The following is a 23,463-nucleotide window of genomic DNA, read 5'->3' on the forward strand; positions in this document are numbered from 1 at the left end:
CTCCTGTTGCCCAGCCAGTTTTTTTTACCATCTAGCTAGTACAACCTGGACCCCATGCAATTTCACTTTCTGTATCAGTCTACCATGGAGAACGTTATCAAATGCATTACTGAAGTTCAGCACCTCCTCTACTGTCCCAAGATATTACCACTAATTTCCCTAAGTTCCCAAGTCTTCATGTCTTTATGTCTTTCTCTACAGTAAAACAGAGAAGAAATATTCATTGAGGACCTTGCACATCTCCTTTGGTTATACACGTACATGTCCACTTTGGTCCTTAAGGAGTCCTACTCTCCCTCTAGTTATTAAATTTCCTTTAATATATTTAAAGAACCTCTTTGGATTCACCCTAATCTTGTCAGCCAAGCATATCTTGTGTTCCCTTTTTACTCTCCTGATTTCTTTCTTCATTAAACTCCTGTATCCCCTATATACTTCAAGGGGTTCCCTTGATCCCAGCTGCCTGTGCCTGACCATGCCTCCTCCTTTTTTCTGATCATAGCCTCAATATCTCATCTTCCAGAATTCCCTATTCCTGCTAACCTTGCCCTCACCCTCACAGGAACATAATGACCTTGAATCTTAGCTAGCTCACTTTTAAAGGCCTCCCACTTGTCAAAGATTCCTTTACCTGCAAACAAACTACTCCAATCAACCCCTGCAAGGTCCTGTCTAATTCCATCAAACTCACCTTGTTCCATGTTAGAACTTGAACTTGTGAACCAGTTTTGTCCCGCTCCATAACTATCTTAAAATTAGTAGAACTATGGTCACTAGTCCCAAAGTACCCCCCCCCTCCCCCTCCATTGTTACCTCAGTCACCTGTCATGCCCTATTTTCCAAGAGCAGGTCAAGTTTCTCCCCTTCATGAGTCAGACCCTCTATATACTGCTTGAGGAAACTTGCCTGAACGCACTTGGCAAATTCCACACCATCTACGCCCTTAATACTCTGGCAATCAGAGTCTATGTTAGGAAAATTAAAAACCCCTACAATGACAACCTTATTGCTCCTGCAAATCTTCCCAATCTCCCTGTGTATCTGTTTCTCTAATTCCCCTTGACTATTTAGGGTCCTATAGTAGAGCCCCAATAATGTCATCACCCCCTTATTTCTTAGCTCCACCCACAAAGCCTCACTGGATGATTCTTCAATTATTTCATCTCTGATTACTGTTGTGAAACTCGCCTTAAGCAAAAATGCAACTCCCCCTCCTCTCTTTCCACTACCTGAGTCCTGCCTAAAGCACCTGTACCCTGGTACATTAAGCTGCCAGTTCTGTCCCTCCCTTAACCACATTTCTGTAATAGCTATAATATCCCAGTCCCACATACCTATCCATGCCCCGAGTTCATCGGCCTTACCTGTCAGCCCTCTTGCATTGACATAGATGCAATTTAATCCAACAGACATTCCTTGCTTCCTGTCATGTTCCAGCCTGACCTGTTTCTTCACTTTACTATTTCTGATTACTGTATTGCCTTTCAGCCTCGCACTTGCCTCCCTGCTGTTGAAGATTCTGCACCCCCCCCCCCCCCCCCCGCACCCCAGCCAATCTATTTTAAACCCTTCCTTGTAACACTAGCAAACCTGGCTGCCAAGGTATTGGCCCCCCTCCAGTTCAGATGCAACCCATCCCTCTTGAAAGATCACTTGTGTCCCAGAAAACATCCCGATGATCTAAACATCTGAATCCCTGCCCCCCCCACTACTTCTTTAGCCATGCATTCATCTGTCATATCCTCCTGTTCTTACCCTCACTAGCACATGGCACTGGAAGTAAGCCGGACATTACCATCGATGAGGTCCTGGTTTTTAACTTCTTTCCTAGCTCTCTATAATCACTCCGCAGGACCTCATTCCTATTTCTATCTATGTCATTTGTGCCAACGTACACAATGACTTCTGGCTTTTGAAAAGCATTAAGGTAGACAATTCTCCAGGACATGATGGGATCTATCCCAGAATGCTGAGAGGGCCAGGTGAGGAAACCGCTGGGACCTCATAAGGAATCTTTATATCCTGTTTAATCATAGGAGAGGTCCCAGAGGACAGGAGAATGCCCACCGTTGTTCCTTTATTGAAGGATGGCAACAGGGATAATCCTATTATGTCAACATTATGTTGTGGTAGGGAAATTATTGGAGAAGATTCTTAGCAATAGGATTTACCCACATTTGGGAAAATATGAACTTATTTGTGATAAGCAGCAGGGCTTTGTGCAGGGAAGAACAGGTCTCAAGATTTGATTCAATTTTTGAGGAAGTGACAAAGATGATTGATGAGGGCAGGGTGATCCATGGCTATATGGACTTTAGCAAGGTTAGGCATGATAGGCAGATACAAAAGTGGGCGGCATGGTGGCACAGTGGTTAGCACTGCTGCCTCACAGCGCCAGAGACCCGGGTTCAATTCCTGCCTCAGGCGACTGACTGTGTGGAGTTTGCACATTCTCCCTGTGTCTACGTGGGTTTCCTCCGGGTGCTCCGGTTTCCTCCCACAGTCCAAAGATGTACAGGTCAGGTGAATTGGCCATGCTAAATTGCCCGTAGTGTTAGGTAAGGGGTAAATGTAGGGGTATGGGTAGGTTGCGCTTCGGCGGGTCGGTGTGGACTTGTTGGGCCGAAGGGGCTGTTTCCACACTGTAACGTAATCTAATCTAATCTAAGATACATGAATCGATGGGTGAAGCCGAGCTGTTCTCCTTGTGGGAGAAAGTTGAGAGGAGATTTGATTGAGGTGTTCAAAATCAAGAGGGGTCTGGACAGTTTGTAAAATTCTGCTACCATTGGTGGAATGATCAAAAACCAGAGATATTTCAGGTAATTGGCAGCAGAAGCAATGGGAATATGAGGAGAAACAATTTGTTTTTGTTAAGAGTGGTTTGGATTTGGAATACACTGTCCACAAATGTGAAGGAACCAGTTACAATGGTTACAATTTAAAAGAGAATTGGGTAATTTTCAGAATATAAAGAATTGCAGGGCTGGAGGGAAATAGTGGTGGGGAGGAACTTGGTGAGCAGTCCTTGCTGAACTAACAGACCATCTCTGTCCTGTAAATATTCAGTGAAATATCATGTTCTTTACATCTGTTTAGGATTTTTCTTGAAATATTTAAACTGAAATTTATAGCAATGCAAGTTATGTTATGGCAGTTCTATTCTCTTATTTCAGTAGTAACAAGCAGCACAGCAGCTTGGCAAATGTCCATTTTATTCATGTAAAATGTGATACAGGAAACCTCATTTTAAAAAAAAGATAGAGCTGCCTGAACGTTGCTAGCCGAAGACTGAGAGAATCACTTTGAGATCTTGCAGTTTTTGATTCAAAACACAGTCTCTATGGCCATTAACAATTATTAAAACAATCATGCAGACTAGAATGACATGCAGCAGCTTCAGAACGGATGCTTTCTCACCGGCAATAGCAAAGTGGAGTCAGTGACAGGACAAGAACAGGGTCAGTGGCAAGGCGAAGGGTCAGATGGGGAGAGGTAGTAACTGGTATGTCTCACTAGTCAGTGAAGCAACGATTGAACATAACCTCAGCATGCATTTTCCAGACTGGCGTCGACAGTATGCTTAATATAAAAGCTGCAATGCGTGGAGAAATAATGCACCGAAACTAGGCACTGCCTCATTGACAAGGAGCAAGCTGTCATTTGTTCTGCCTAATCTAGGTCCAGTATTGACTACCACATCAAGAGCTGTCACAGATTATAAAATGTCTTCTTGTCAGTCACATGGAGCACCTCCTGGAATTGGGATGCTATTCGGTTGAAGTGAGAACCTTCCCAGAACACTTTGCCACATGAAACGCAGCAGTAAAATATGTCAACCTTGTCCAGGATCCCAGGTGGAACAGTCTCCACCTGCAAATCTGCACCACTCGTAAACTTCAGTGTCTTCAAGTCAAGTCGAGACCTATCTGCCCAAAGACAGCGGGGATTGTATGAGCATCTGCCTGCCTGACCCGAGCAGTTGCTAGCGTCTGTCTGTGGAGATACCACAGCTTGGTCCACACTGGAGGAGCTTCTCATTGCAGTTGGAAGATCTGGAAAAAAAAGGGCACACAAAACAAAGGGAAACAATTTGAAGGTGGAGATTCTCAAACATTAGCACTAATCGACACAAGAACCTCACACACACTCCAGTATCTTGCAGTTCAAAGATGGCCTATTAATGACTCAAACTAAACAGGTTTTTAATTGTATACGTGCTCCCCTTGGAATGCCGCAGTTACTTTACACATATCTACACCAGCCTGCATCTGCTATCACCCTGTTCTGTGCTTCAGAAAGAGGACAGTTTCTTTCTTGTGGACCTGGATCCAATGCAGTTCATGGACTGGGTGTTGAGATGACCTCAGTCAGGTCAATGTTTGAGCTACTATGTAAGAAACAATTTGAAATGCCAACTCAAATGTTTCTCTCTCATCAGATGCTGCCATTCCTGAATTTCTCTCGCATTTTCTGTTTTGATTTCAAATCTCCAGCATTTTTTTTCTAACGGAGGCACTAGAACCCTTGGATCAGACAAGCGAGGGTGTCTTTCCTTGATCATTGCTCGGTGACCCCATGTTACAACACTGGGTAAACCCCGCCCCCGCCTCCACCCCTTGCTGATTTAAACCCACAACACAGAAATGAATTAACCCATGCTGTAATCTGTTGACATTCAAGAGGCAAAGAACTATCCCAAAAATCACTATTAAAGGTAAAAATTAACTTTACTTTTTAAAGTCTAACAGAGAATAATTAACTAATAACTACTTAAAACTCAGTTAAAAATCACACAACACCAGGTTATAGTCCAACAGGTTTAATTGGAAGCACACTAGCTAGTGTGCTTCCAATTAAACCTGTTGGACTATAACCTGGTGTTGTGTGATTTTTAACTTTGTACACCCCAGTCCAACACCGGCATCTCCGAATCATACTTACGACTCATTTATCTAAACCTATCTTTTACCTTCCCCTCTACAATAGTGGTCCGATAAAACATCCCAATTACACTTTATCAAAAAAATAACATTTCAAAACCAGTCAGCTTGCCAAGTATCTTCTGTATTTGCCTCTGTCCTCTCTGTTAGGGATTCTGTTTCATAGGTCATTGATAGATAAAGGTACCTTTAAGAGAGCAGATATTTCTATAGGCAGTCTCTCTGTTGTTGTTGGTGCTTGGCAGTTCTCTTTGCTGTTCTGGCTAACTGTTTCAAAATGTCTGATATTTATACCCCAAAGCATCAGATCATTTCATTGGTTTTAATATTGTCAAAATACTAAATTCAAACTTGATTGAAGTTTGGTATCTTGGAGCATAATTTACACTGATTGGCCGAATTTGAATTTGTTTCTGTATCCAGGCAACCCAGCTAATCTAGCTGTTCGACTAAATGTTACATTTAAATTTTCCAGTACTCTGTGTGCTTCTTTAAGTCCTTGCTAGCTTTTCTACTCTCTTAAAGGTACATTACTCCTACATCTTCATAACAACAAGGTATCAGCACAAGTACACAGAGTGTTTTCAATAGCTTTCTATTCCAACATTTGATTCATTAATTACTACAGAGAAAGGTTTAGATCTCAAATTAGATTTTTGTAAAACACTATTGGTTACATTTTGTCCATGATCCCTGTGTTTGTCTCCTGTCGTTCAAACAATTTCCTAACCAAGTCAATAAATTGCTTCAGTTCTGAGCCTCACTTTTAGCTAGAATGTTGTTATGAAATACTATTCACACATTCCCTTGTTCACTGCTTTAGCTGCTTCTTCAAGAGATTGGATCACATTCATTTGGTGTGACCTACCCTTTACAAAGCCTGTTCTTCACTAGGGCTGTTAAGGCTGTATATTCAAGACTGAGGTAGTAAGGGAATCAAGGGTTATAGGAATGGTTTATAAATTAAGAAAGCTATGGAAAGTTATATTTGGGAAGTCTGCAGAGGGTAACCAATCCTGTTTAAAACCTTGAAATGTAAACCGTTTGCCCTGTGTATTTGTTATTCCTTAGTGACATTTGTTGTCCTCCTTACTGTTATTTTATTTATTAAAATCACACAACACCAGGTTATAGTCTAACAGGTTTATTTGGAAGCACTAGCTTTTAGAATGCTGCTCCTTTGTCAGGTAGCTAGTGGAGCAGGATCATAGGACACAGATTATTCAAAGACGTTATGAATAGTTTATGAATAAAACAATTCAAATCCACTGCGTACCATTCAGAATTGCAGGAAATGCTAGAAAGCTGGCATCAGACATAAAGGACCATGTTAAGGGCTTATAGTCAAGACTACCTAGATGGTTGGGATAATGGAATTCCATTTGTACTTTTTGCGTTCAGAGATGCACCAAATGAATCAACCAAATTCAGTCCATTTGAATTAGTTTTGGGGCATGAAGTGTGAGGTCCACTAAAATTGATTTAGAAGAAATCGATAAGCCAGGATTCAGAGTCCACATATTTGGACTATGTGTTGAATTTTAGGGAACAATTAAATAGAACAGGGGAGTTGGCTAGGCAGTATTTAAAAGGGCCACAGCATATAATGAAACAAGAAGCAGACAAGAAATCAACCTATTGGAGATAAGGTATGAGTGTTACTTTCAGTGGTAAAGGCAAAGATTTAGTGGACCTTATCAAGTCGAAAGCAAGTTGAATGAGGTGAACCATTTGATAAGGACTTCAGAGGGAAAGCAATCTCACAGAGTGTGACATGTGAATGTGCTCAATAGGTATTTTGACAGAGAAAGAAAGCCTTTGGAGACTGTGTTATTGGTTACAACAGAGCGAAGAACCAAGTTCAGAGGATGTGGAAATGAACATTTCTCAAATTAAATTGGACAATGAGGAAGTTGTCAAAAATTGGGATAAATTATTGAGTTACCTTACAGAGGAAAATTGAAATGACCTAAAGGATTATTACTATCGAATGGGGAGATATGTGGAAATAAGCTGAAAGTACAAACTTAATTATGCATGACAATAGATATAGGAAATGCTGTTCCGATTAAGCAACATCCTTATAGGCATAACCCTCTAAGGTTGGCATGGGTTCAAAAGGAAATTGAATACATGCTCCAAGACAACATAATCAAAGTGAATTACAGTGACTGGAGCTCACCCATAGTAATGGTGCCAAAACCAGATGGTACCCAACGATTATGTGTGGACTATCGCAAATTCAATGCCATTACAAAAACAGATGCATATCTGATTCTGCATTTGGAAGATTGTGTTGAAAAGGTGGGACAAGCAACTTATATTTCAAAGTTCGACTTGCTCAAAGGATACTGGCAAGTAACTTGGTCGAAAAAGAGCAAAGACAATTTTGGCTTTTGGAACACCGAATGGACTATACCAGTTTGAAGTCATGCCATTTGGTATGAAAAATACACCAGCCACATTTGAGATACAAACCAATAAGGTCATTACTGGATTACCCAATTGTAAGGGCTTTTGCCCGAAACGTCGATTTTACTGCTCCTCGGATGCTGCCTGAACTGCTGTGCTCTTCCAGCACCACTAATCCAGAAACTGGTTTCCAGCATCTGCAGTCATTGTTTTTACCTATATATAGATAACCTAGTGACTCTTAGTCATACATAGAAGGAAAATTTGCAATATTTATCAGACTTATTCAATTGACTTTGGAAGGTAAGCTTCATGATAAACCTGGCTAAAAGTGAATTTGACAAAGGCCAAGTCACCTTCCTGGGCCATGTTATTGGACATGGACAAATGGCTCCATGGAATGTGAAAATTAAAGTTACTGGGGAGTTTCCCATATCATCGACAAAAAATGCAGTACTATGATTCCTGGGATTGAGTGGATTTTATTGATAATTCATATCAAATTTTAGAAATGTGGCTGCTCCACTCACTGAACTGCTAAAGAAAGACAAGAAGTTTTAGTGAACAGCGGACTGTCAGAAGGCATTTGTCAGCTGAAAGCTGTGTTAACCACTGCCCCAATATTAGCCTCACCTAATTAAGCAAAGCCATTCAACGTGGCTATTGATGCAACTGATGTGGATGTTGGTGCTGTGGTCTTACAGGGAGACAACAAAATAAAGTTAAAAATCACACATTATCAGGTAGCTGGTGGAGCAGGATCAGAGGACACAGAATTTGTAGCAAAACATCACCGTGTCGTACAACCAAAGTGATATATTGAACAAACCTAGATTGCTGTTAAGTCTTTCCTATTTTAGAATGCAGTAAAGGTGTGAGCTTAGAGTCTGTATCCCAATCTTGAGTCAGACCGGTTCAATTTCCAAAGTAGAAATTTATAAAACGTCACATGGATTGACCTGCCTACAGATTGTTTGCTTTTTGAACAAAACAAAATGTATTTGCAAAAACAATTCTGTAAGTGCAAATTCACCCCATAGACTTATATGTGTGTTCATGCATGTAAGGGAGACAGTGTGTGTGTGTGAGACACACTCTCTCTCCCTCACATGCATGCCCTCACTCCCTCCCTTCCCTCCACAACATTCCTGCCTCTCCAAATGCAGATTAACTTTGTCCCTCAGAGTTGCTTCCTATAGTTTTCCTGCTAAGGTTAGACTGACTAGCCTGTAATTTCCTCGTTTATCCATTGCTCCTTTCTTGAATAATGGCTGTCCTCCAGTTCTCTGGCATCTCTTCTGTGGCCAGAGAGTAATCGAAAATTTTTGCAAGCACACCTGCTATTTCCTTCTTTACGTCACTCATACTTGGATACATGTAATCTGGCGCTGGAAATTTATCTGCTTTTAAGCTTGCCAGACCACTCAGAACCTGTCCATACTACTTCCTTCTCCCTGATTTCCATATCTATATTGCCCTTCTCATTCAACTCTGACCCAAAGTATTTAGACAGAACCTACTTACATTCTCTGCCTCCATGCACAAATTACCATGGTCCTTAATGGGTCCAACCCCTCCTTCTCTTGCTTTCCATTTACCCGAATGTATTGATAAAACAACTTAGATTTCCCTTTATTATATCTGCCAGTATCATTTCATGTCCCCTTTCAGCTTTCCTAATCTCCTTTTTAACTTCCCTCTTGCATATTTGATATTTCTCTAAGACTTCTGATACTTTGAGCACCTGTTATCTGCCATAAGCCTCCCTTTATCTTTCTTTCCAGTGCTGTATATCCCTTGATATTCAGAGTTCAGAGGATTTGATGGTCTCTTTTTTTTCTTTACTTGAACATGTTAGCCCTATACTGTCCATATTTTTTCTTGAATACATCCCACTGTTCTGAAACTGATTACTTATCCAGTTCACTGTATCTGGCCTTATTAAAATCAGCTTTCCCCAGAAGAGAACTTTGATTTCAGGATCATTCTTGTTCTTCTCCATAACAATCTTGAATAGAACATAGAACAATACAGCGCAGAACAGGCCCTTCGGCCCTTGATGTTGCGCCGACCTGTGTACTATTCTCAGCTCGTCCCCCTACACTATCCCATCACCATCCATGTGCTTATCTAAGGATTGTTTAAATCTCCCTAATGTGGCTGAGTTGACTATATTAGCAGAGAGGGCATTCCATGCCCTTACCACTCACAGCGTAAAGAACCTGCCTCTGACATCTGTCTTAAATCTATCACCCCTCAATTTGCAGCTATGCCCCCTTGTACAAGCTGATGTCATAGAACATAGAACATAGAAAAATACAGCGCAGTACAGGCCCTTTGGTCCTCGATGTTGCGCCGATCCAAGCCCACCAAACCTACACTAGCCCACTATCCTCCATATGCCTATCCAATGCCCGTTTAAATGCCCATAAAGAGGGAGAGTCCACCACTGCTACTGGCAGGGCATTCCATGAACTCACGACTCACTGAGTAAAGAATCTACCCTTAACATCTGTCCTATACCTACCACCCCTTAATTTAAAGCTATGCCCCCTCGTAATAGCTGACTCCATATGTGGAAACCCTATCTAAACCCCTAATCATCTTGAACACCTCTATCAAGTCACCCCTAAACCTTCTTTTCTCCAATGAAAACAGCCCCAAGTGCCTCAGCCTTTCCTCATACGATCTTTCTACCATACCAGGCAACATCCTGATAAACCTCTTCTGTACCCGTTCCAGTGCCTCCACATCCTTCCTATAGTATGGTGACCAAAACTGCACAATACTCCAGATGCGGCCGCACCAGAGTCTTATACAACTGCAACATGACCTCAGGACTCCGGAACTCAATTCCTCTACCAATAAAAGCTAGTACACCATATGCCTTCTTCACCGCACTATTTACCTGGATGGCAACTTTCAGAGATCTGTGTACATGGACACCAAGATCCCTCTGCTCATCCACACTACCAAGTATCTGACCATTAGCCCAGTACCCCATCTTCTTGTTACTCTTACCAAAATGAATCACTTCACACTTACCTGCATTGAACTCCATTTGCCACCTTTCTGCCCAGCTCTGCAGCTTATCTATATCCCACTGTAACCTGCCACATCCTTCCTCACTGTCAACAACTCCACCGACTTTCGTATCATCCGCAAACTTGCTCACCCAACCTTCTAGCCCCTCCTCCAGGTCATTTATAAAAATGACAAACAGCAATGGTCCCAAAACAGATCCTTGCGGAACACCGCTAGTAACTGCACTCCAAGATGAACGTTTACCATCAACTACTACCCTCTGTCTTCTTCCAGCCAGCCAATTCCTAATCCAAACCTCCATGCCAAACTCACCTTCAATGCCATACCTCCATATTTTTTGCAGTAGCCTACCATGGGGAACCTTATCAAACGCCTTACTAAAATCCATAGACACCACATCATCATCCTAGGAAAAAGACTTTCACTGTCTACCCTATCCAATCCTCTGATCATCTTGTATGTCTCTATCAAATCCCCTTTTAGCCTTCTTCTTTCTAATGAGAACAGACCCAAGTCTCTCAGCCTTTCCTCATAAGACCTTCCCTCCAGACCAGGCAACATCCTGGTAAAACTCCTCTGCACCTTTTCCAATGCTTCCACATCCTTTCTGAAATATGGCGACCAGAACTGTATACAATATTCCAAGTGTGGCCGCACTAGCACTTTGTATAGTTGTAGCATGATATTGCGGCTCCGGAACTCAATCCCTTTACAAATGAAACCTAACACACCGTATGCCTTCTTAACAGCACTATCAACCTGGGTGGCAACTTTCAGGGATCTATGTACATGGATTCCAAGATCTCTCTGCACATCCACACTGCCAAGAATCTTTCCATTGACCCAATACTCTGTCTTCCTGTTATTCTTCCCAAAATGCATCATCTCACATTTAGCTGCATTGAACTCCATAATCTAACAGAGCTATGATTACTGTCTGCAAAATACTCCCCCACTGGTACTTGAACTGCTTGTCCAGCTTCATTACCTAAAATTAAGACTAGGACTGCTTACTTTCTTTAGGGCCTGCTACTTACTGGCTTAAAAAAAACTGTCCTGGATTCATTTTAATAATTCTGCTTTCTCTAAACCTTTCACTATTAATGGGATCAGTATGACATACTATGCCCAAAATCACAAGTGGTCTGGACAGAATAGATAGGGTGAAGCTGTTTCTGCTCATAAAACAAACACGAATGAGAGGGCATAGACTGAAAGCGATGTGCGAATATAACATGTGTGATGTAAGAAATACTTTTTAACACAGTGAGTAGTTAGGGTATGAAATACAACGCCTGGAAATATGGTGGAAGCAGGTTCGATTGCGGCATTCGAAAGTATTGAGTGTTTTTTTGGACAGTAATGGTGTGCAGCGATTTGGGAAGAAAGCAGGAGATGAACACTACATAATAGAGACATGCAGGCACAATTGACCAATGGCCTCCTTCTGCATCATAATAATCCCATGATTCTGTTCCAGTACTGGTGCCAATGTTCCATTAAATAGGTTTCCTCTTTCCCACACTTTCTCAGCTGCAAACTGAGCTTGCTTATCATTATGCCAATTTGCACATTATTCTAGGAATAATCCAGAAATATTAAATCTCAAATTCCTGAGTTTTAATTCACCTCTTGAAAGCCTCCCAAATGGACCTCTTCCTGGTTCCAACATGAATCACAACAATTGGATCTTCCATTCCTTCTCCAATATCTTTTCAATTCATTTTGAGATATATATTCTTGTGACAATGGAGAGGCCTGTTTTCCTGTTGCCCACTCCTGCCTTCCCCTTAATGTGACTGTTATCAGCCGAAGGAAAAGAAAATGAACTCAGGTTCCTACGTCAGATAATTTCCCTGGGAAATGTAGAACTCAGAGGAGGGCATGTGTGGCTTTACACTGGTGCTCCTCATGTTAGAATCAATGGACAACATTTATTGGAGTGGAGCCAGAAGAATTACCAACAACTGGCCCAGTCCCAGTGAGTAGTTAACAGAGAAAGGCAGGGAAACAAAATAAACTGTAAAGAGATTAACAGTCTGTGCCTACAGCTATAGGTGTAGTGCTTTCAAGGGTTTCACAAGGAGTGTTCTGTGCTATGCTTGAATGAGGTGCAAGGGCAGAGAGGAAATGTCACAATATATAGCACTGTGAAGTGTCACCATTTAGAAAATCCTTAAACCTTTCAGTGAAAGGAGAAACCCATCCCCTATTTCTGATTCAACAGAGCTCATTACAATTACTGAATGAGGTACGACTTCTGGAGCAACTCTGTTACAAATGTCAGTCCAAGACTTTGGAGAAGTTCCCTGCTCATGTAATATGAGCTAGACTTGAAGGAATGTTCTGTGTGAAAATGACACACCTTTCCTACCAGTGGAAATACCTGTGAAATATTTGCGGTTTTATAAGGTTGTGAGAAGTTGCATTTGACAAGTAGAGTCAGTACAGTCAATGTTTCTGTTATGCCGGTTTCCACTCTGAAAAACAGCAGCTCCCCCTAAACACAGTAAAGTCTCCTGTGAAGAACCTGTTAGCTTCAAGTCTCTCAAGATTGCCATTTCGTGATGATCTGCAAAACTAAACAAATTATAGCATGGAATTGATGGGCTGAGTGGTCTACTTCTGTGCCATAATGACTCTATGGTGAACTCCTTCTCAGTATGAGGGTACATGGCATCCAAGCATAAAACCCACAGGTAGTTAGAGAGGACAGAATATCGGGAACATTAGAGCAAGTTACATGGCTGAGGAATGGAGTGTACCTTTAACATGACTGAGATGAATCTATACAGTATTTCCTCCCACACTGATGGCTGATTTTCACCAAGCATAGTGAATAGCTGGTGGATTGCAGCCTGCTCAGGAGTGCAGAGATCTATTTGAACAAGGGTGGAGGAAGCTGAGAACACAGTCAGTGCAGATATTCTCAGCTCTTTCATGTGGTGTTGTGGCTGGTTTCAAGTGATTGCTCAGACTGTGACAGAGCTGAAGGTTCTCACGGTTCTGCTCTATCCCACAGATACACAAGCTCTCAGTGGTTGCAGCTATTACCACAATTTTCAAACTTCCATCTTGTTACCTGACAACTGGAAAATAATGTTTTAGACCAATCATAGAATACAATGACAATTTAGAGATTTAAGACCGAAATAACATTGAAAGATGTGAGTCCTACTGCCTTCTGGACTATTGAACTTATTGCAATCAAAGACCTTTCCAGTTGCTGGATCTCCCCAGGTTCTTGTTCTTTGCTGCTACAGCTTGCCTGCAGGTACTGTCATTCAATTAAGAAAGATCCTCACACAGGTTCAAAAGGAAAAGGAGACCCGTCCCTCTACTGTGTAGTGCCTCATATGGTCAAGCAGGAAAAATGATTAATTGAGTGTTATTGTCTGGGTACTGCCAGTAGCTACTAGAATCGGCATACCAGAAAATGCCAGAGACAAGAGGAAACAGAAGACAAGGCTGCATTGAGTTTCAACAGATTACAAATGCAGGCAGTGTCCAGTACAGCAAATTGTTCAGTAAATGCCTATGCATTTCTGTGTATTTATTGAGGTATTAGAAGCAGAATTCAGAGTGAAGCAGAAGCCAACATGATCATAATAAAGAAAAGACTGAGCATGGAAGCACAGAGCAATTCAAAGAACAAAGAAAAGTACAGCACAGGATGAGGTGCTTCGGCCCACCAAAATTGCTCTCACACAATGCCTTTCTAAACTAAAAACCTTTTGTCTCTACACAGTCTGTTCCTCTCTATTCCCTGCCTATTCATGTATTTGTCAAGACTCCTCTTAAATTCTATGATTGTATCTTTCTTTGGCAGTGCACTCCAGGCACTGTCACCCTCCATGGAATAAACCTGCCTCTCACTCCTTTAAACTTTTCCCTTTTACATGTTCCCTAGTAATTGACATTTTTACCCTGGGAAAAAGACTCTGACTATCTATTTTACCAATGCCTCTGATAATTCTGTAAACTTATAGCTAATACCCTTAAAACCTTTTCTGCACCATTTCCAAAGTCTCCACATCCTTCTGGTAGTGTGGCAACAAGAACTAGTACACAATATTCCAAATGTAGACTAACTTCTACACAGCTGCAACATGACTTGCCAATTTTTATACTCTATGCCCCAACTGATGAAGCCAAGCATGCTATATGCCTTCTTGACCATCTTATCCATTTGTGTTGCCACTTTCAAGGAACTGTCGATATGGACATCTACATCCCAATGTATGTTGATGCTACGAAGGGTCCTGCCATTTACTGCACACTTCTCTCCAGCATGAGATCTTTCAAAATGCATCACCGCACATTTGTCCGGATTAAACTCCATCTGCCACTTCTCTGCCCAAGTCTCCAGCCTATCTACATCCTGCTGTATCCTCTGGCAATCCTCCTCACTATCCGCATCTCCCACTTTGTGTCATCCACAAACTTACTAATCAGGACACCTACATTCTCCTCCCAATCATTTATATGTATTACAAGCAACGGGGATCTCAGCACTGATCACTGTGGAACACCAGTGGTCACAGACCCCCCCAGTCCAAAAAACAACCTTCCAACACAACTCTCTGTCCCTACCGCAAAGCCAATGTAGTATCCAATTGGCAAGCTCACCCTGAATCCCATATAATCTAACTTTACTAATTAGTCTACCACATGGAACCTTATCAAAAGCTTGATTAAAGGCCAAGTAAATAATGTCTACTGCTTTTCCCTCATCAATCATCTTTGCCACTTCCTCAAAAAAGCTTAATCAAGATTGTGAAATATGGCCTTCCTATACAAAGCCATGCTATCTAGTGTTAATATTTTCAGATTGTTCCAAATGAATTACAGAATCCCTACAGTGCAGATAAAGGCCATTTGGCCCATTAAGTATCACTGACACTCTGAAGAGTGTCCTTTAGCATGGACTTTGGGAGGAAACCCACTTTGACACAGGAAGATGCAAACTCTGCACAGATAGTCACCCAGTGATGGAATTGAACACCAGTACCTCGGCCTATCAGGCAGCAGTGCTAACCAAAACGGGATTAAATCCCGTCCCTAAGAATCTTCTCCAATAACTTCCCTACCACTGATGTAAGTCTCATTGGCCTATAATTTACTACATTATCTCTGCTGCCCCTTCGAAACAAAGGAGCAATGTTGACTATTCTGTCCTCTTGGACTTCTGTGGTTAAAGAGGATACAAAAATTTCATACAAGCGCTATGCCATGGTGGTTGAACACTTCTGCTAATTAAAACAAGACATCCAGAAAAGCTCACCTCACCTCATTATCTGCTAAATGTGTGAGTGAATCAAAGAAAACTCCTAATTTCCACTATTTAAAGAAAAATAACAATTTATTTTCCTAACTCTAATAGAGAACACTAAACAAAATTATTAACAAACCAAACACTCTTTCCCCTAACTAATCACTATCCTTTAACTGAACATAATGCCATTAATATGCTGTTCCAATAACACAATTATTAAACATTACATTAACTTAATCTCAAATCCACACATAGTCTCTTATGTTGTCTTCCTTCTTGTTTTCTGATTCTGCTGTCTTCTCTCTTGGTCATCTTCTTTCTTTTTACTGCGAGTGTTTCTTTCTTACAGGAAACAGCATGTTCCTGTTTGATAAATAGTGCCTTCTGAAATTTCTTGGAGAGCAAGATATTTATTTCTTCGGATGGCCTTTGCTCTTCGGCTCTCCTGCACTTGTTCTTATCAATTTTCAAACTGCCTGTGTTTTTTACACCCCCAACATTGTTCCCTCTGATTGGTCTGATGTTGTCAATACAGTAAATTCAAACGCAATTGGGTTTTAGTATCCTGGGCATCATTTAAATTAATTGGTTAAATTTGAATTATTGTCAAAACAGCAAACAAAACACAGATATCCATTTAACAGCCATTTTCAATGTGTATCTAGTTTAGAATAGCCTGACTCTTAGCTGTTCTGTTCTGGCAGCTTGGCTGTACTTTAAATTTAATTTAAAATTCAAAAATACTTTTTATCTTAAAGTGAGCATATATTCTTATGACTTCATAACACAAAGTCCTACCAATTTCCTCACCAGCCTCCCTCAGGATTCTGGAATAGATCCCATCAGGTCCTGGTGACTTGTCTACATTAATGTTTTTCAAAACACCCAATACCTCTTCCTTTTCTTTTAACACTGATGTGCCCTGGAATATCTATGTACCCCTCTGGAGACTCATATTCACCATACCCTTCTCATTTGTGAATACCGATGCAAGTATTCATTAAGGACATCACTAACTTCCTCTAGCTCCACAGCTAAATTCCCTCCTTTGTATTTGATTTGCTCCTTATATTTGTATAAGATGTCTTGGGAATTTTTCTTAATCCTGTTTGTCAAAGACATTTCATGGCTCTTGTTGACCCTCCTAACTTCTTCTTTGAATTCTTTCCTGCTTTTTTTATATTTTTCAAGAACGCTGCCTGTCTTCAGTTTCCTAACTCTTATGTATGCCTTTTTTTTTGACTAAACTCTCAACTTCACTCGTCATCCAAGGTTTCCGGGTCTTGCTCTCCTTATCTCTTATTTTCACAGAAACATGCTGATCCTGAACTCTAATCAACATGGCGGATGGGGGTGGGGAGGGCATGGTGAGGACAGACAGGGTTGGGGGCAGGGTGGGGGCGAATGGGGTTGGGGGGGTGAGGTGGGGGCAGACGGGGTTGGGGGCAGGCAGGGCGGCGAGGTAGGGGCGGATGGGGTTGGGGGCGGGTGGGGGTCAGGGACCCATCCGCGGTGTGCTGCTGTCTTGTCTCCTGAATAGGAGCAGGCTCCATAGAAAACTCCGAGCCCCAGAGGAAATCAATTAACCGAATAATCAATTATCCAAACAAAATAGTGCCCGCCCATGTCGTTCGGCTAATCGAGGTTCCTCTGTATTTCAAAAAATCATCCTGGACACACCAAATAAATCCCCCACGTCCAAGGGCCTGGTGTTAAGTGAGTCCCAGCCAATACATGGGAAGTTAAAATCAGTCACTTCAACAGCCCTGTTGTTTTTATATTTTTCCATAATCTGTCCCTCTATCACCTGCTGGCTGTTCAGAGGCCTGTAGTACAATTGCATCAAAGTGATTGCACCCTTTCTATTCCTGACCTTTAACCATATGGCTTGCTGGATGATATCTCCAAGGTGTCATCCCTCAGTACAGCTGTGATATTATCCTTATCCCTTTCACATCCCTCGCTATCTCACCTAAAACATCCAAATCCCAAAACATTAAGCTCCCACTCTTGTTCCACGCTCAACCAAATCCCTGTCATCGCTACAACATCATAGTTATGTATATGAATTCAAACACTAAGTTCATCTACCTTACCTGTCCATACACCTTGCATTAAAACAAATAAACTACAGACTGCCAGCCTTTCCACGTTCAGTAATGTGACCTCGTCTGTTCTTCCTCTTCGTTCAACTGGCCTTAGTGTCTGACTCCTGCTCAGTTATTTTACTTGCTGACCTAATGCACTGATTCCATTCCCACCACCCCACCCCGTAACCCATTACACTAGTCTATACCCTCCTAAGTACAGTAGCAACCTCCCTGCCAGGATATTGGTCCCCCTCAGGTTTAGGTGCAACCAATCCTTCTTGTCCAGGCCCCACCTACCCTTTGCTCTTTGTTAACAAACTGTTTCCACACCTTGATTTTCACAGACAAGATAATTTCTTGTTACTGTACCCAATCCCATCTCCTATTAAGACTGAGCACCATCTCTCTCCTATTAATACTGAGCCCAATTTCATCTCATCTGTTAATATTGGTCCCAATCTCATCTCCTATTAATACTGGGCCCAATCTCATCCCCTATTAATACTGAGTGCAATTCACACCCCTACTAATACACCCCCTGATCTCATCCCCTATTCATACTCTATTTAATCTCATACTCTTAATTCTGTACCCAATGTCAACCTCCATTAATACCATACTTGCTCTCACCCCATAAAACTGTACCTGATCTCACCCCCTATTTATATTATATATGATCTCATCCACTATTCATGCTGTCCTTGCTCTCCTTCTCTAATACTGTATCTGATTTCATCACCCATTCATACTGTACCAGTCCCATCCTCTTAATACTGTAATGGGACTTTAACTTTCCTAACATGGATTGGGACTGCCATAGAGCTAAGGGAGATAGGATGGCACCCAGTTTTAATAGGGAATGGGATGGGGCCCAGTATTATTAGAGGATGGAATGGGGCCCAGTATTATTAGGGGTTGGAATGGGGCCCAGCATAATAGGGGATGGGATGGCGCCCAGTATTAATAGGAAATAGGATGGTGCCAGGATTAATAGGGGATGGGATGGGATGGAGCCCAGTGTTAATAGGGGATGGGATTGTGTCCCGTATTAATAGGTGAAGAGATTGGGCCCCAAATTGAAGGGTATGTGTTCCGAAAGCATTTCTCATGCAGTATATAAATGGTTCTATTAGAAAAGGGGCAAAACATGACCTTCTTTTGGGAAATAAGGTAGGGCAAGCAACAGATGTGTTAGTGGAGGAGCACTTTGGGACAGTAATCATAATTCAATTAGTTTTGAAATAGCTATGGAAAAGAATAGGTCTGATCCACAAATTAATTTTCGAAATTGGGGCAAGGCTAATTTGGATGGTTTTAGACAGGAACTTTCAAACATTGATTGGGGGAGGCTCCAAATAAAGGGATGTCTGGAAAGTGGAAGCTTTCAAAAGTGAATTAATGAGGGCTCAGGGATATGATGTTCCTGTTAGAGTAAAGGGTTATGCTGACAGGAGTAGGGAACCTGGATGACTAGAGTTACTGAGGTCCTGGTCAAGAAAAAGGAGGAGGCATATAAATGTATAGGCAGCTGGGATCAAGGGAATTCTTTGAGAAGTATAGAGGATGTCGGAGTACACTTAAGAGAGAAATCAGGACAGCAGATAAGGTGAAGGAGAATCCAAAGGGATTCTGCAAGTACATTAAGGGCAAAAGAGTAACTAGATAGGGAATAGGACCTCTTAAAGATTAACAAGGTCAGCTATGTATGGAGCCACAAGAGATACGTGATATCCTAAATGAATATTTCTCATCACTATTTACTGTTGAGAAAGGCATGGTGCAAGGGATTCTGGGGAAATAAATAGTGATGTCTTAAAGAGAATCCACATTACAGAAGAGGAGGTGCTGCAAGTCTTAAAATGCATTAAGGGACCTGATGAAGTGTATCCCAGGACTTTATGGGAGGCTAGGGAGAAAATTGCAGGACCCCTAGGGGAGATATTTGTATCACTGACAGCCACGGGTGAAGTGCCCAAAGATCGGAGGGTGGCTAATGTTGTACCATTATTTAAGAAAGGCTGCAGTGAAATGCCAGGGAACTACAGACTGGCGAGTGGGTTAAGTTGTTAGAGGGGATTCTGAGACATAGGATGTACATGCATTTGGAGAGGCAAGGACTCATTTTGGATAGTGAGCATGGTTTTGTGCATGGGAAATCAAGTCTCACAAATTTCTTTGAGTTTTTTGAAGGGGTGACCAAGAAAGTAGACAAGGGTAGTACAGTAGATGTTTCAAACGGGAGACTAGCAACCAGCAACGTGCCACAGAGATCGGTGCTATGTCCACTTTTATTCATCACTTATATACAGTCTGGTATAACACAATTGTTCCATTCCTGTGCAATCCCATGTTATAAGAAAATCACGCAATAGCAGCACCATTTAAACCAATGGGACCAGAATCGCATTATAGCCAATACAGGTAAGGAAGATTTGCCTTATATAAATCATGGTCTATATTCTTCAATCGTGTTATAGCCAATTCACACTGAAGAAACACGCATTATAGCAGAATTGCCTGTAAATGATTTGGAGCAGAATTTAGGAGGTATGGTTAGTAAATTTGCAAATTACACCAAGATTGTGGTGTGGTAGCCAGTGAGGAAGGTTATCTAAAATTACAAAGAGAACTTGATCAAAAATTGAGTCAATGAGGAATGACAGATGGAGTTTAATTTGGATAAATGTGAAGCATTGCATTTTGGTAAAACAAACATGGGCATGACTTATACAATTAATGGTTGGGCCCTGGATAGTGATGTAGAACAGAGAAACTTAGGGGTTCCGGTGATCATTCTTTGAAATTTGGGAATACAGCGAGATCTTTATCAACTGGGCCAGTGGGCTGAGGAATGGCCGATGGAGTTTAATTTAGTTAATGCAAGGTTTTGGTAGGTCAAATCAGGGCAGAACTTACACAGTCAATGGTACGGTCCTGCAGAGTATTCTAGAATAAAGAGATCCAACTCCTTGAAAGTAGTCACAGGTAGATGTGGTGGTGAAGAAGGATTTCAGCATACTTGCTTTCATTGGTCAGAGCACTGAGTGTAGGAGTTGGGATATCTTGTTGCAGTTGAAAAAGGCCACATTTGGAGTACCATGTGCAGCTCTCATCAGCCTACTACAGAAAATATATTATTAAACTTGAAATAGTGCAGAAAAGATTTACTGGGATGCTACATGGGCTGGAAGGTTTGAGTTATAAGGAGAAACTAGATAAGATGGAACTTTGTTTCCCTGGAGTGTAAAGACTGAGGGATAACGTTATAGAGGTTGATAAAATCTATATAAGATAGATAGCTGACAGCTTTTCCCCATGGTATGGGAGTCTAAAACTAGAGGGCATAAGTTTAAGTGAAAGGGGTAAGATACAAAATGATCCATGAGGGCAATTGTTTTCCACACAAACAGCAGTGGCCCCAAATCAGATCCTTGCGGCACACCACTGGTAACTGAGCTCCAGGATGAACATTTCCCATCAATCACCATCCTCTGTCTTCTTTCAGTTAGGCAATGTCTGATCCAATCACCTTCAATCCTGAAACTCTGTATTTTGTGCAATAGTCCACTGTGTGGAACCTTATCAAAGGCCTTACTGAAGTCCATATACACCACATCAACTGCTTTACCTTCATCCATCTGTTTTGTCACCTTCTTGAAGAACTCAATAAGGTTAGTTAGGCACGAACTATCCTTCACAAAACAGTATTGACTATCCCTAATCAAGTTATTCCTTTCCAGATGATTATAAATTCTATCTCTTATAACCTTTTCCAACACCTTACCCACAACTGAAGTAAGGCTCACTGGTCTATAATTACCAGGGATTGTCCCGACTCCCCTTCTTAAACAAGAGAACAACTTTTGTAATCCTCCAATCTTCTGGCACTACTCCTGTATTGGCTCTCATATCGTATTCACCCTTTTCTACTTATGCTATCAATTTATAATCTCGTCATGAATGCTGCCAGCAATCAGATAAAGATCCTTTAATTCTGTCTTTTTACCACTTTCCCAATTCTATTTGTATTTGCTGACACACTCATATGCTTATACACTCTGTCTCTTACTATCTCATTTTGGTTTCATGAAGGCCTTCCCAACAATGCAGCTCTCTCTTTCTCCCTGATACTGGTGTTAATGCCCCATGATTTGAAACACCTATCACTGAGACAAAGAGTGACAGAGGGAAACAGCATAGAAAAAGGGTCCTTCAGCCCACGGAATTGACACCAGTCAACACAACTACCTAACTATTTTAATACTATTTTCCAGCACTTGTTCAATAGCTCTATGTAACTTGGTATTGCAAGTGTATATCTAAGTACTTCTAAAATGTTCTGCCTCTACCGTTCTATCATTTAACACCTGGATCTTATTGCGTCCATATCAATTTGCTCACGGCTCACATCATACTCCAGAGACTACTCTGAAGAGGAGTTAAAATGTTTCCTCTGTTTCCCTCTCCTCAGATATTACAAGATCTGCTGACTTTTACCACCATTCTCTGTGTATGTTTCAGAATTCCGGCATTCGGGGTATTTTGGTTTTATTGACCCAGACAATATTATCTTTGTGGTACTGCTTTTCAATTTGAGTGTTCATACTCCCTCAGCATGGCCTCTTTCCTGGTCTGGTCGATGTCACTGTTACCATGTGAACCACAACAGCTGAATTCTCCCCTCCCAGTGAAAGGTCCTATTGAAAGCGATGTCTTTGACCCTGGCAAACAGGCAGACAACAGTGTGTTCAGGACCCCTGCTTTCAACCACAGAGAACAGCATCTATCCTAAGTATCTATCCTGTCCATAGTTACATTCCTTTTTACTTCTTAAGTGGTTCCTGTATCACTGTGCTGTTGTCATTTTACTCATTGTTCCTGCAGTCCCTGCTCACACTACAAGAGACTCAGTGGTTAACATTGCCACCTCACAGCACCTGGGATTCGGGTTTGATTCCATCCTTGGGCAACTCCCTGTGTGATGTTTGCACATTCTCCCTGTGTCTGCATGAGTTTCCTCTGGGTGCTTCAGTTTTCTTAAACAGTCCAAAGATGTTGCAGGTTGAATGGATTGGCCATACTAAATTGCCCATAGTATCAAGGGATGTGCAGACTAGGTGGATCAGCCATGGGATATACAGGGTTACAGAGATAGTGTAGAGAGAGTCGGTCTGGGTAGGAGGTTCGGTGTGGACTTGATGAGCCGAATGGCCTGCTTCCACACTCTTAGGGATTCTATGAATGTTTAATTTTTTGGACAATTGCAAAAGCCGGGGCTCCTCCTCCACTGCTTTCTAGATCCTCATACCTGCCTCATTCACTGTCAAACATTCCTGTCTCTGACCATGGAACAATCTGAAATTCTGAGTCTAAGGACTATGACTGCCTTCTGGAACAAAGTGTTCAACTTTGCCTCTCCCTAGAACTTGCAGTGTCCAAACCTCAAACTCTAGCTCACTAACACACAGCAGAAGTTCCTCAAGCTATAGACGCTGAGTACAGACGTGGTTGCTGTTGATTGTACTGGTATCCATCTGCCACAATATGCTACATCTGTGACACATCACCGATCTGGCCATCTTTGTCGTGTTTTATTTAACTAATAGGTTTTAAGTTTGGAAATACGACTGAATTGGTGTCTGTAGTTATACCAAGTAGATAAAGCCAGTAAAGAAATAAATTTGGTGCAACATTTATT

At 41.6% G+C, this 23,463-nt stretch overlaps 1 protein-coding gene across 15 annotated transcripts in view; it reads right to left on the reverse strand.

Annotated features, from left to right (window-relative positions):
• Positions 1-3,198: 3,198 nt before the first annotated feature.
• exd3 (exonuclease 3'-5' domain containing 3) overlaps positions 3,199-23,463 on the reverse strand; it is a 395,662-nt gene continuing 375,397 nt past the window's right edge. For all 15 annotated transcript variants that reach the window (XM_072566231.1, XM_072566229.1, XM_072566225.1 and 12 more), the window contains one exon: positions 3,199-4,055. In XM_072566231.1, the coding sequence (XP_072422332.1) occupies positions 3,712-4,055 (344 nt within the window). In that variant the 3' untranslated portion in view covers positions 3,199-3,711. The remainder of the gene's footprint in view (positions 4,056-23,463) is intronic.

The sequence above is a fragment of the Chiloscyllium punctatum genome, chromosome 49 (assembly GCF_047496795.1).
Source record: "Chiloscyllium punctatum isolate Juve2018m chromosome 49, sChiPun1.3, whole genome shotgun sequence".
Taxonomy (NCBI): Eukaryota; Metazoa; Chordata; class Chondrichthyes; order Orectolobiformes; family Hemiscylliidae; genus Chiloscyllium; species Chiloscyllium punctatum.